Source organism: Chamaea fasciata, unplaced genomic scaffold, assembly GCF_029207755.1.
Source record: "Chamaea fasciata isolate MVZ Bird 193981 ecotype frontalis unplaced genomic scaffold, bChaFas1.0.hap1 SCAF_2, whole genome shotgun sequence".
Taxonomy (NCBI): domain Eukaryota; kingdom Metazoa; phylum Chordata; class Aves; order Passeriformes; family Sylviidae; genus Chamaea; species Chamaea fasciata.
The window spans coordinates 3,894,588-3,909,584 of NW_027094087.1; the positions used below are offsets into that span (position 1 = coordinate 3,894,588).

General features: G+C 39.6%; 1 protein-coding gene across 3 annotated transcripts in view; it reads left to right on the forward strand.

The window, feature by feature from the left end:
• The window catches only part of EPHA6 (EPH receptor A6), a 355,785-nt gene that overhangs the window by 260,854 nt on the left and 79,934 nt on the right, over positions 1-14,997 (forward strand). For all 3 annotated transcript variants that reach the window (XM_066207884.1, XM_066207890.1, XM_066207900.1), the window contains 3 exons: positions 7,466-7,574; positions 10,298-10,368; positions 12,246-12,371. In XM_066207884.1, coding sequence (XP_066063981.1) covers positions 7,466-7,574; positions 10,298-10,368; positions 12,246-12,371 — 306 coding nt within the window. The remainder of the gene's footprint in view (positions 1-7,465; positions 7,575-10,297; positions 10,369-12,245; positions 12,372-14,997) is intronic.

The window sequence follows — 14,997 nt, forward strand, 5'->3', positions numbered from 1 at the left end:
TAGGAGTTGAGCACTTGGGTGCTTTCAAGAATTTCAGTAGATCTCGTCTGTAGCTTCTGGTGCAATAAATACAAGGCTTAATTCATGTAAAAAGAAAATAGTATCTAAACCTCTATGAGGTTTCACATTGTGAAAATGTCACTTGCCCATCTAAATCAGGAAGATTGTGGCTCCAGTGACATTTCCCTCATTGGTATTGATGGAATCTCCTGGGAGTGACATTCCCCTTACTCCATCCTAGCCCCATCTCTCCTTCTCAGTGCACTGATGCAGCTGACCCTTGGGCTGCATGGTGAGCTTGATTGTAATGTCCTTTTTGAAGTATAACATCAAAGCTGAACCTGATACTGAAATAAACTGGAAAAATAAATCTGTTTATGATGCCATAAACAGACCTAACACAGCTTATCTCCCAATAATTCTGATTTCTTTTACTTCTGTGTCTAAGCACTTGGCTGCCTAAGCTAGTACATGGTTTCATAAATAGAACACAGCAATGTTATTTTCAGTATTTCAAGATTCTGACTGACATATACACAGAGAGATTTGGGAGAGTTGTGTCAAGATTTGGGCTGCTTGGTTCTCTCAGTACCCATAAATGTTAATTCGCCCTTGCTGGCCTGCACCTGTCTTACAAACCAGTCCTAGTCCAGCTGTGTAGAAATCTCCCATCATCATTTACTATTCTGGCAGTGTGCAACTCAGCTGAAAATTTTTTGATTTGTTTAATATACATTTTTCTCAAGTTTTCTGAAAGATTGCAAATAACATTAGGCCAAGGCGGAGCATTGCAGCTCCCTCCATCCCTGCTCGCTAGAAACAAGTTGCTTGGTGAAAATCCCACTTTTTCAATTACATTTTATGGACTTCTAATTGGATTTTAATTAATTCAAAAGTAACATTTTCATGAGAAGGGTGGGAAGAATAGAGTGCTTTAAAAGTCTGTGTTGTGAACAGAAAATTTATCAACCAGCACTCTCACGAAAATAACAAAAAATATTTTAAGTCACGTGTTTGATAACAATCCTCCTTAATTAGCCTTAGCTGGTAACATCCTTTAGCTCTCTGCCAATTGAACACGTTACAGTGGAGAAGAATTCCCAGACCATTTGCAGGTAAACAGCCAAGGTTTTCCATTTACTCTGCTTGAATGTTGGCAGAATTTTTTAATAGAGAGCAGTAAAGCGAGCAATCAAAAATTGGCGTTTTTCTTTAATAGACTAATTATAAAAATTAATGATTCATCGGCTGTGAGATGTGTATATCAATGTCCTAAAACATCCTGTCCTTTGACAGGACATGTACTGGGTAAAACACTACCTGTGTCACTTCTGTTATAAAGTTATAAAGGATAAAATAGATACATCATTGCCAGGAGCACTAAAACACTTCGGTGGGGTTGCTAAAAGTGGTGCATGAGGGAGAGACAAGACCAAATCTGCAGCAGTAGTGGAAGAAGTTAGTTGTTAATGCTGATGTGTTTTTTGGGAAGCACCCTCTCTTACTGACCCACAGACTGAGGCAGCCACGGCTTGGGGAGCTCTGTTGTGGAAATCTTCTCCCTGCTGCAAAGGCAAACAAGTGGAGCATCCGAAAGAGTGGAATTTGTATTTTGTTTGTGATAGGAAGTGGAGTTACCTAGCATAGTCAGAAAAATTCTCAAGGGAGCAGAGTTGGGCGAATGGATGCTGACAGGCATTTCTCCCCCTTTTAAAGCTCAGAGGCTGCACCTGGGAAATGTGAAACCTTTCCAAAGCACAGCAACCACCACTTGTGACTGTGTTGCTTGTTGCGATTTTATTCAGTCTCTGTTTCAGCACCTTGCAGGCAAAACACTCCTAGCAAAGCTGGCAGGTTTTCATACACTCCAGCACACACACAGCTGCCACTGCCGGGGCTTCAAATTGGAGCATAAACCTCGCTTGCAGTTCCTGCTTTTATCTGTCAGAATTACCAGCTATCTGAGTCACCACAAAAACACTCTGGTCCTTCCTAACAGAGAATAAAATGTGTTCTGACAATGAAAAAACATTTGTCCTAGGGCAGAGATGCTTTAATCTCTGACTGTTGCCTTCTATTTTTTTTCCCCCTTCTCTTCTAACCGGCTGTTTTTGGAATACCTGTTTGGATTGGTTGCTTTTGTTGTTTGGTTTTGGTTTTGTTTTTTTTTTAATTAATGATTCAAACTTTTTTTTTTCTTTTTTTTTTTCCCTAGAGAAATGGTTTCTTTACATTACCTCAGAGGTCTTTCTGCCCAGAGGAATTTGTAAAATACTGAACAATTTACAGCTTGTAGGCAGTTTTCTTGCCAAAGCAGGGCTTGTTCTAAAGCCAAGGGTATTTTCCTTGTCAGCCTTGCCATCATTAGAAAAAAATAATCTGAAAGGGGAATGGTTGCCTTGTTCCAGAAGGGGCCTAAGGGACAATTTTGCATTTATGCAGTGTGGACGTGTGCTTGGGCTGATCAGAGTGATAAATGTGAGCACATGATGATATTTAATCCAAAAGCAATGCAGACTCTGTATAGTTTAAATTATTAGCAATAAAAACCTAAACATTTTAGAAATGCTAATGAAATACCTGATTCGGTGTTTTATAATGTTGAAGACTGTGAAAAAAATAATTGGCTGAAACCCCAGTCTTGATGGATCAATAACTTTAATTTCTTTAGTCTCAGATGGTGATTTTTGTGCATTGCCAGAAAATTCTGCTGAGTTTTCACATTCTTCTCCCTCTTCCCACATCCACGAAATCCACCTTTAACTTTCCATCCCCAAATCAGCCTATTTTGGATTTGCCACCAAATGTGACTCCCTTCTTTCCCGAACTACAGAGCTCAAGAAAAGGGTCCAGAATGATTGATTCCAGTGCAGGTCCACTACTGGTTTAAGCACATGCCTTAGTTCATGCCATGAGAGAGATGCCATCCCAAGGATTTTTAGAAAATATATTGCATTACCAATGCAAAAATGGAGATTTGTTTGTTTGTTTTTACAATGTTTTTTGTTTTGACAATAGTAAATCGAATTGCTTGTTGAAGCAAAACAAATCAGATGACATATATTTTATATATAGAAACTTGTTGGATCTCTCCCCACCTCTGCCTTGTCCTACTGTTCATTCGGTATAGTCAGCACTGGATACCAAAGAATGTCTCATTTTATTCTTTAAGTATTTCCTTGCTGTGTTTAATATTTCCAGCCATTTGTTCTTCACATTTGATTTTGGTCTATCTGATTGCACTACTGTGTGTGTCCAGAAAACCCAGAGACTTCACTTCTCCTCTGCATTTCCTAAACAAGAGCAGCATCCTTGTTCAGATCTTGAACTCCCTGCACAGACTTTCCATTTATCCACTGGCCAGGAAGCGAATGTTCGGGGAAAACACTTGGAAGAAAGCTTTTCAAGTGAATAGACACCAAAAGGTTTTACATTCTTATGCTAGTGACGGTCCTTTTAAGATCACCGTTCCTTTGCTTTCTCATTTCCCCTTTGACTGGAGCCCATCAGCTCACTGTACCACAGGAACTGCACAGGGACTACATTTTCAATTGCGAAGATGTAAAGACTGCCCTAATGACACTTCGTGGTTTTCTTACCTATTGTTTTAAGCACTGTTGTTTACAGTGCCTTGTAAATCCCCCTGACAGCCTGTTCCTGTCTGTTAGAGCTCCAGTGCTCACTGTCCACACTTATCTGTCTTACAGCTGCTCGCTGTTATCAGTCTGGCTGTCCTTCTGTCACTTTTTTATCTTTCAGTCTGCTGGAGGGTCTGCTGCCTGATGGATGTCAAATTGAAGTAACCGAGGGATGTAGCTGAGAGACAGAAGTGAGCTGTCATTAGGGCTTCTAGCTCTTTTACACCAAACGCACAAACTTGTAAAATGTTTTGGAGAAATTTGCTCAAAGAAAAAGGGCAGAGCTGAAAGATGCTCCCTGGTTTTCAGCCCCTTGCGCTGTGACTAAAACATCTGCAGCGTTTCTTCCAGTGTGCTCAGTGAAGAAATGAGGAAGCCTCAGGATATTTCCCTTCAGCCCAGAGGGGAGGGAAAGTGCAGCTCTTCCTCCACACATTTGGATGAAGAAGCTAGAGAGAAGATGAGACAGGACGTGGATGTAAAAAGTGGACAGTAGGGACAGAACTGACCCCAGGCTGGATGCAGAAGGGATTTCTGGGCATGGTGTTAAGCAAGGAAGCTGGAATGATGCAATTAGAAACTTCAAGCATCAGTTCAGGCATAGAACATGAGTTAAGCCTGAAGAGCAGCGGCAGTGAGGATAATAAGCTCCTGTCTGCATATATAACCCATGCTGCAGTTTTAAAATCACTTTGATAATCACATCAGCTGCAGGTAAAACGTGCTTGAAGAGTTTTGCCACGCAAACATTGCAGTATACTACTGAAACATCTCGGACAAGTCATAAATTCTCCCTTTTCCTTGTCTTAGCTACTCATTTTTTGAAGATTTTTCTTTAAGTGTCCAGATGAACTTATTGAGCAGAGAGAAAGAATGAGATGTAGTACCAGACTAAGTCAGCTAGAGGGGTGCTAAGCTCCCTTAGCTCTGCTCATGCTTTATGACAAATTTGAGGTGCCCTGGACAGTGTAGAGACAACAAAATACTGATTTTAGCTATAGGAATGCTGGCCGTGTTGTCCAACAAACGAGATTCTGGAAAAAAATGCTGTGTACTTCTCCGATTAAATGCAGCACTCTCATATGTACACACAGAGGGATGAAATGAGGTTGCAGGAACTTGCTTGACTTTGCAACCTGCCACAGTTGTTTTTTAAACTGTGTTTCTGCCTTGCATAATCAAGGAGTTCTGAGGAGAAACACAAGGTCATAGATAAATATACACAGGAAAATCAGGAAGTGACAAAAAATATTCAAGAACATGCACAACAGAAACAATTAAGGCTCTTAGTATTAACAACTTGAACTTTACCTTAAGAGAAAGCTGGAGAAACGAGAAAAGAGCAGAGAGGCTGAGAGACACATAGAATTTAATTTAGAATGGCAAAATGCTGCAAAAATTCTAGGTATTGAGCGTCTCTGATTACCATCTTCTCACTGCCTGAATGGTTTTTTGTGGAACCTTTTGCCTGCATGTGATAAGTCTGTTTATGTGGATACTCGCATGCTTAAATATGTATTCTTCGCTTGTTTATTGATTTTATTGAGGGATCACTTCAAGCAAAAATAAGTATTTCCATCATTTTGCCTTACCTGCCTCTCTGCCACTTCTTAACAAATCCACATTTTCCAATTATTCTCGTCTGCCATTTGACATTTTTATCTGACAGGTAAATTACGGTCATCTGGAATTTTCAGGCTTGAAAGCTCCTTGTAGTGATTTAGCTACATAAAATAATAATAAAAAAAAACCTTAATATATTCAACTCTGGCCTCAAAAATACAAACAAGAGAAGCAGAATTATCACTTTTCAAATAGGTACAGTCTCAGCTAAAAATCGTATTGCTCACAGGCACAAGGAACTTAAGTCAGTTTTGAATTTCTCCCCTTCATTAATGTGACTGCAGGTGCCTCTTTGGACCATGGACTCAGTCCCTACATTTGCATCAAGAAATTCTGGGTTATTGGCCTTGGCAGTGAATGTCTGTTGAAGAAAATCACAGCTAACTCTTCTGAGCTCGTGGTTTGCTTTCCTCCTGCCGAATTCACTATCTTTTGCACCTATTTATTCTTACTAAAAACCAAAGGAGAGCTGCAGTTTGTCCTCTCCTTTCCACTGCAGAGATGGGCAAGGACGACTCTTCTGAAACCTTCAACTTCAAACCCTGCCCGATTTTAATATCTTTGCCACATTGAGCACAACTCCCGCTAGTCAGAAAATGATATTTGGCATTTGCATTGTTACTTCTGTGGCACGGTATTTGTTATGTTGCATTTTTCCAACTAAACCTGAGCCTGTGGAGGGTAGCACAGAGTCTGGAATCCACTCCCGTAACATCACTGGATATCATTTAACTATTCAGTCAATATTTGCTCCATCATTTATTGGGAGATGTGTACATAGAACTTGTCTGACCACAGGTACTGAATGCCTTGTAGTTTACTGCCTGTGCATGCTTCCATCAAATTTATTTGGACAGAAACCTGATGGAAGAAATCTAAGAAGTTGGTTTTGCTGAAAATTTGATGTAAGCTGGTATTGTTTGTATTTGCTTTGCTACTCTTACAAAGCCAGTTTACACCGTGAGTTTTTAAGCCACGAAAAAATATTGTCCAGAAGCCAAATGCTTTTCTAGGAAACAGCATTTTATGAGGCTTTGGACAGCATTGTGTGCATTGCATCGAGCTTCATCAGCTGCAAAAAGAGAGAACATCACCTGCTGAGCTTTCTAGACAGCAGCCTAGGTGATTTCCCTAAGCTTTAATCACCTGATGCCTAAAGAAAGCTGAAGATTGTACTTCTTGAACAGTTTGCAAGTTTACCAAATCAAGGTTGCTCCCCTGATGTAAAAATTATTCCCTTTTCTGTATTTACTCCTGTTTTCAGAAGTCATTGAATAGAATTTTTTTTTTTCTTCTTTCAAAACAATGTTTTATTTCCCATGGAAATAGTAAGAATTGGGTAAATGTCATGTGGTGTAAATGTTCAAGTGTAACAGAGTTTAACAAATGAAACTTTGGAGTCACAAGACAGGAGACAGAGAAAAAAAATGAGCCAAATTCTTTTTCTGCTCATGTAGTATTTGGACAGTGAGGACCACCTGAACTGTAAGTAGGTAAATTCTCCATGTAAAGATTTAATATTGTACACAACAAATTAAGTAAATTAGGAAGTGTCCAGGGACTGGATAATTTCGGGTGATCTTTTTTAAGTCAACATCCTACAAAAAACAGAGAGAAAAACAAGAGGCATAAGGATTTCTTTTCTTTTAGCAACTACAGAGTTGCAAATGACCAAAGCGTGTTGTGATAAGCTATATGTATTTTGTGACGGTGAAACTGAACACCAGACATGCTGAAGAATGTGTGAAGCTGCACATTAGGTGTGGGGCTTTTGCTTTGCTTCCTCCTGAACCCGGTTTAGTATCTCCACATACCCAGCGCTGCTGCTGACTACACTGGGACAGGGGGATGGAGAGAACTTCTGAATTAGGTGCAGGATTAAGATAAATAAAGCTGAGGAAGAAAATACAGTTTTATGTCCAAAATCCTGTCATATTCAAACTTTAGTAATTTGCAAGTGTCCGATAGTGACCAATCCTCCTTTTATAAACCTGCAAACATCTTCTCCCCTCCATCCTAGCTGGGACATGGATTGTGGTTTCTCACATCACAGACACGTTTGCATCCAGTGCCCTTGCTAAGCACTGAGGAAACCATTAAACACAAATTGCAACATCTGGCCATTGAAATGATTTCAGCCATTCTGCAGAATCCCTGGGTGATGGATGGAGCATCAACCTCTTTTCTCTCTGCTTCTCTTTCAGCTTCTGATATGGCTGCAGAGCAGGGACAGATTCTTGTAATTGCCACTGCTGCTGTCGGTGGATTCACTCTCCTGGTCATCCTCACTTTGTTCTTCCTCATCACTGGCAGGTAATTGAAACACTGTTCTTGTATAATCCCATCTAAAATTAAGAATTTAAGAATAATGTTTAGGCCATTAAACCACATTTTCAGAGCTAAAATTAGGGTTAGACACAGTGGAGTATCAGGACTGGTCTTACAGTTCTTTTGTGAGTGTTGTTTTGCATAAAGATACAGTTCGGGGAGATAAGGAATTATGTGAAATCAGGAAATAGTTTGGCTATTTTAGAAATAAGTTTCTGGACTTCTTGCCTGCAGAGTGATAATTTAAAAATACAGCAGACCTGCTGCACCCTCAAGGCTCTGACATTACCAGGGAAAAAAAAAAAAAAAACCAAAAAGAAAATCCCCACAGCGTATTTTATAAAATCTCATAACTGTCAATGACAAAACTTCAGCGAGTGCAGTACTCAGATATCAACAGAGGGTGCTGCACTTTTAGATTTGTAATCACACCTCTGTTTTGTTGGTATAGCATTACCTCTAGTTTGAACAGAAAGTGAAGTTCTGTCAGTGGCAGGCTGGAGGTTCTATTTGCAATGCCCCAGCAACTGAATATGGCACTGCAGTAGCTGCCATTATGTGAATTAATGCTCTCTCTGCTAAATAATAAAACCAGTTAAATCTAATGTTCTGATGAAGGTAATGAGAGCAGTTAACCTTGGAACATATTGTGGCCTTAGATAATCTTAGAGGCTAAGTAAGTATTCCTGCAATTGCTACAGAAGGTGAAAAACAGTAGGATCTTTCAGAAGGGAGAGGAATTATTTAGACAAATTTCCAGAGAAAATGATTGTGTGGAATCCGTATGTGAAATCCTGAAAAGGCTCAAACACTTCCTTCAGAAAAAAAAAAAAAATCACTACATTAGGGAATGAAAAAAAAAAAAAAGGAAAAGGGTTTCTTTCTGTGTTTCTTCCTCTTGTTTTCTAATGTTAAGAATATCAGAGATTCTCTCAGCTTTCTACTGCCTTACTCAATGGGACCATTTCAATTATGTAAGATAGGAATTCATTTTGAAGTGCTGCCTAAATGCGCTGATAAGAGCATGTTCCACAGAAGACAGAGCAAGAAAATCTTGAATAAATACTCAATTTACTCTAGGACTGGAGGCAAATTTCAGCCTGAAAAATGGGACTGGTACCCTACAGATGTGCTCTGCTTCACTGTTTAGAATTAGCAATTGGATGAGCTGTTGAGTCTCAGGACTGCTGATGAGCCTATTCAGAGTGGAGAGGCTGGGTTAGATGAGCACCTGCCCCTGCACTTTGCTGGGTGATTATCCACCAGGAGCAAGCAGGAAGCACGGCTGACAATTGCAGATAGGAATATGAGAGTAACAGAGACTTCCAGACACAGGACTGGGGTCTTGGCTCAATTTCAGGAAATGGGATGTTAAAGCTCAGTCTGATTTACTCTTATCTCCGACTGTTCTGCAGCCAGCATGAGCAGAGAATGAGGAGACCCCTCTGCTGGTGATTAAGCACTGGCTTCTGCAGTCAAACTTTGGGGCCACGTGGATGTTTAGGAGGGTTGGGTAAGGTTACAGTCCTGTTTCTTTGACTGTTCCCTTGGGCAAGCACTTGGAGTGTAAGAACTCGTGTTTAGGGCTCTGGACAGGTGGCACCCTACGGACCACTTGTTCGGGTCCTAAAACTAGCACTGGCATCCTTAGGGAGTCCCAGCAACTGGTGTTCAGTCTCAGAGTCTGGGAATCCACTGGTTTGCATTCCCTCCGCAAGGGTACATCAGCTTCAGGAGTTTCTGCCCTTAACTTCCTCATCATCACCTGCACTGAGTGAGCTTGGGACTGTTCCTACTGTGTTTCAGCAGTTTAAACAAGCCATTGAAATGAGCTGGGTATGTTCACCTGTTCCTCATGGACCTCCACCGTTAGTATGGATATACTGACTGTAATCATTTCTATTTAATTTTCTAATGCTGTTAATGTTCACACAGAGGACAGGCTTTTTTTTTTTTTTCAAGCTGGTCTTGGAACTGCGTGTCTGCTGTTCTCCACTGGCATCAGAGCCTCAGCAACCCTTTGTTATCCCTTAAACCAAAAGATTTCCCTCTAAACAGTAATTTTTTAGGCTGCTCAGTGAGTGAAAAAAGAGCCTTAAGACCAAGAGAAAATATTTTGTTTTTTCCTCAACTGAAACAGTTGGTCCTGCCACGTGACCCCCTAAATCAGAATTATCAGACCTGCAGGTAGGCAATGTTTGGCAGCTCAGACTGCACAGAGCCACTCAGCAAAAGAGAAAAAAGGGATCCCGATGTGAAAAAATATTTTCTTTTTTCATGAGACATGGTGAAGTCATTGCAATTCTATCGTGAAGAAAACGAGAGGGTGTTTTACCCACTGTATACGAAAGTTAATGGGATAAAGTTTAATTACCACAGGCCTACGTACATAAACAGGAATGCAGGAAAGTAATAATTTATTGAAGTATCAGAATTCCTTGGAGGAGTCAAACTTAAAAGAAAAAGTATTATATCACACTTAAAGTCAGGTAGTCATTGTCATGCTAAACATTCAACCATGATCTGGTTTTCTTTGTATATAATCTATTTGTTCATCGTGCATATTTCCCTCTTTGGATTCAGAACTAAATGTATATTCCAAATGCAAAGAATTTGGATTTCATGAAATGGCAGATAAAGCTTGGTGTACGTCTGTTTTATTCGTAACAAGTATTTTATTTAAAACCTCACTTGTTTTTTCTTGAAAGATGCCAGTGGTACATAAAGGCCAAAATGAAATCTGAGGAGAAAAGAAGGGCTCATTTGCAAAATGGACACTGTAAGTAGTTCAACACTATATAATATCTATATTATGTTTTAAATGAAGGAAGTTCACTGTTTCCTGAACAACTTTTGCCCTTGACATTTTAATCTGTTTATTTGAGTAGTTCCTTATTCTCTGCATCATCAGTGGTCTTTATTTTTGTTTGCAATTTCACTAAATCTATTCTAGTTATTAAAGGGTTTTTTGGTGTTCAGCTAATAATATTTAGCAGGTTTTCAGGTATATTTCTTTGATTTCTCAGTTGTTCTGGGTACTGAATTTCTGCCTCAAAACTCCTCTCTTGGTGACTGCATGACGTGTTTGTATCTAGTTCTCTTTGGATTTAGGGATCTACACTTCCAGCCACCCAAGAAATAAGGAGTGGAATGGGTTGTCTTCCCTCATGTTCCTGCTCACTGATCAGTACAGTGAGAGAAAATCCTGGTGATCTCTCATGGGCAGTAATTAGTTTATATGGCTTAGTTTAGCTACCTACTTTAAATTAGTTGCCTTACTGTTTTCTGTTAGAGTAGCAATTGAAATCTATTTTTTGTTTTTCAAGGGGTATGAGATTTTATTCTTTCATCATTTTGGGAACATCTCTGGAAATGCTCTGATCAACCCAGAAGTTACCAGAAATAAAATGTTTTTTCAGGTGACACCACCATATCAAGCCAAGTGTCTCTTTCTGTCAAGGAAAAGGGCACATTTGCCCATTAAGTATACTGCCTAGAAAAATGGGTTTGTCATTCGTTTCCAAACATGGCGAGAAATAAAAGGAAGACAAAAACCCTCCTCTTGGAGAGCTTGATGTATGACTCTGAGACCGTGACTGAATTTGAAAAAAGCCACACTCAGTGTCTTTCAGGCCAGGGTAAATGATGACTGTATTTCATGTTGACACAAAGCTTCATCTCAGAGCCTTCCCATTCATTTCTAGTGATCTCAGCATCACACTGGAGGGGGCAAGTCCCTACTCGTATATGAGCTCCACAGGACCAAGAATAAAGAGGAATTACTGATTTAGACTCAGCTGTTAACTGAGAAAGGAGAATGAAGGCTGAGAAGTGCTTCATTCTTTATAAGGGGATTCTCTGGACCCAGCTGCAGATGCCTCTTTTTATCCTGATAAATTGTCAGATTATTAGCATCAGCTTCTGATAATGGATTGAAAGCTTTCCAGAACTTAATCATGCTATTGCAGCAGCCTAAAAGAATTCCCATCCAGATAGTCCAGAAGAAACAACACAAGTTCTTGAACGTGCTGTACTCAGGAACACAAGGGATGCCAGCTATGCCAGAAAATGACAGCTTGTTGGAGCCTGCCAAAGCAGTCTGGCACCAACCCACTACTGCCGTGGTCATCTCCAAGGAAACAGACAGAAATTATCTTGAAAATGGATTTGGATATTTTTGTTGTCATCCTGCACCTGCCTCTCTGGCTGTTCCAGCTGGTCAGAAGAGAACAGAGCAGCACAGCCCTCCAGGAGTCATCCTTTGAGAAAAGGAACGCAAAGATTTGACCTGTTTGGCGAAAGAGGATGTTCAGCCATCCACTCCTAAATGAAAGGAGTGAACTGGAAACAACTGTTTTCATAGTAAAGGACAGATTGCCTGAATTGCCCAAGGAGCAGCAAAGGGGAACTGCTTTGGCAATAACCACTGATGTTTTGAGGCCATGCTTTTCCCCATATCCCTGAGCCCTCACTTGGTGTCTCTGCAGACCCTTTTTCAAGTGACCAACTCTTCTGGATTCTGAAATCTTAAACCTGAAAGATATATTATTTTCAGTCCTTTGAATTGTCTAGTCAAAAAAAAAAAGAAGAAAACTACAGTTGCAATGCATGAATGTCAAGGAGTTCCTGATTCCTTTTATTCTCTCTTTCTTGCAGTACATTTCCCAGGGCTCAAAACATACATAGATCCAGACACGTATGAAGACCCATCTCTTGCTGTCCACGAGTTTGCCAAGGAGATTGATCCTTCAAGAATTCGTATTGAAAGAGTCATCGGGGCAGGTAAAACTATACCTACAGTAAAAAAAATCTCTAGGCATGGCAATATTGCTTTTTAATTAGCATTAGGAAGTTAATTCATTATCGGTTTTTTGTGTAGGATTGATTTTTTTGCCTGGTTTGTTGGGGAGGGTGTTTTGTGGATTTTTTTGTTTTGTTTTTTTGGGGGAGGGGATGTTGGTTTTCAGGATTGTTGGTTGGTTGGTTGGTTTTTTGATTTGGTTTTTTTTCCAGATGTATTCAAAACACTGTCAATCAGCATGTGCTGTAGTTATTGTCATGTATCCTCTGTCACTGAGGGTGAAATTAGATCAGAATCTCTTTATACAGGATACAAGTTCTGAATACAGAAGACTGAGAAAAAATGATTCTCAAATAAAAAACTGGAGGAGTATGAGGGAGGAAAAGGAGAAGCTGGCTTGGGATAGGCTTTTCTGTCAGGAGAAGGACCACTGGCAGAGAGGGAAAAGAGGAAGATCTGTTGATAGGATGTAGACAGTATGAAAGATGATTCCCTGTAATCCTTTTTTGTATTTGTTTCATATATCTTAGTCACTCTAGAAAGGAAGGGTGTTTTTCAGTTTAAACCCCTCATTTGATAGTATGTTGCTATACTGATAACCATGGAAATATCCCCAGTGTTGCTAAGAAGCGTTTTATGCACTAGAAAATGTTGTGCAGTAATCCTACCGAAATAAAACCAGGTCTGGTAGCAGACAGGAGAGAGAAAGTGCCGACCTGAAAGTAAAAGAGAAAATTCTGGTTCACATAAGAGTCCATAGTGCTGGAGTGCTCCAGTTTACCTGATTGCTTAGGCCACAGCATCTGGAGCTGGAGTTGGGCACCTCTGGAATTATGATCTTGGGAGAGCCCCCAGAGGGCTGACCTGTGCAGAAAATGTTCAGTTTGCTTTCCTCTATTTCTTCCTTTTCTTCAGACACACTCTAGATATTGAGGTCTTAGCTTATAAAGCAGACTGAGCTGCATTCCACATCTGTGTAACTGCTGATTTCACTTGAATACAACAGACGAGGATTATTTGTTTTATTTCAGATTAAAATTGTGTCCTTAATCTCAGCCTAATTCATTTGTGAAAACTCTTCTCTCAGCTTCTCTCTCCAGTTTCTTGTATGCATGGAAGTGTATGCTTTGACATACTTTATTTTTATGGGCTTTATTTTTATGGGTTTTATTTTCTAAAATTACATGTGTAATTTTTCAACTTCAAAAATTCTCATCTAACAGGACTTGCAAACGGGTTGCAATGAAATTTAAACCCATTTCCATGCATACAAAATACAGGTTAAATACCATGGCTGAGGCAGGGAGAGTACAAATTCCCACGCAGTTCCTCAGTAGCTGCTCAGGGATATGTCAGTATAATTCTCAGCAGTCCTAAAGATTTCTGTGCATTCTCTCTAATTCTGTATTGCACATTTCAATTGGATATAAAATGGATTTCTTATCCCTAGAGAATTATTTTTAAAAGGTGTTTACAATTTTCACCTAAATGAAACTAAAAATCAACATCTTCTCCAAAATGAAACATTAATATCTTTTAACAAGTCAATTAATAGATGCGCTTCTAAATTTGTTCTGCGTTAACATTTTATTTTGTCCAATAATTCTCTTTTTTATTTTCTGTAACTTTAATTTTTCAAACACAAATTATTTCCATTCAAGAACCAAAAGATTTCATTTTGAAACTGCCAAAGTGGAAAATCACAAATACTTGAAAAAAAAAAAAATCTAGTACTTCTGGTCATGACATTGCTTAAAACTGTCCTTCTCCTGAAAGCAGTTTCCAGTTTGTCTTTTCAATGGAAAAAGTCATGTCCAAAGGTCCTTGGTAATTCACTACTTGTAGTTCTGATGGCTGTGACACTGAAGGCAACTATTTTTAGTTAGTTTCTTTTTTCAGCTTGACTCTAATCTGACTCTGTACCCAAGTTATACTTTAAAGTATTTGGTAATTGTATCTCACACATGCACTTTTTTCTGCCCCATCTCTTCTTGCTGTTTGGCTTCAGGGTTCAGCACCTCTTCAAGGAATGAACTCCCAGAGGTACCTTGTCAAATCCGTCTTAAAATTTACAATTATCCTCCTATTTTCTTTGTTAAAATGTTGGAACTCAAGGAAGAGACCAACTCTTCAGCTTTTCCCAGAGCAGCCAATATTCTTTGCATGATCTAAATCTCCTGCAAGTTCCCCCACAAGTGTAAAGACTGAAATGGGGAAGTGAGTTGAGCTGTGCTTGGTGCTGTGACATTTCAGTTCTACCAGGAGCTGTGCTGTAAGACATTTGTTCTGGTCCCATGCAGTAATACCAGGCTGCACATCAGACTTTTAAGTGACTGGCTACTCCTGTTTCACTTTCAATATCACATATGCACTGCTGAATGCTGTGTGGTTTGCACGGATTAAATTTCTAGACTGCTCACTTAGCTCCCATGCACAGTGGGATGGGTGAGGTTTCTGTTACTGAACCAGAGATGATTTTAGTAAACAGGCAACGGACTCTGTCTTTTTCTCTAGTTGTCATCAGCCTTTTCCCTTGGAGCAAGGAAAAATGTTGACTTCATTGACATCTGGCTCTTAGCTTCAACTTATTACACATGCAGTCATGAA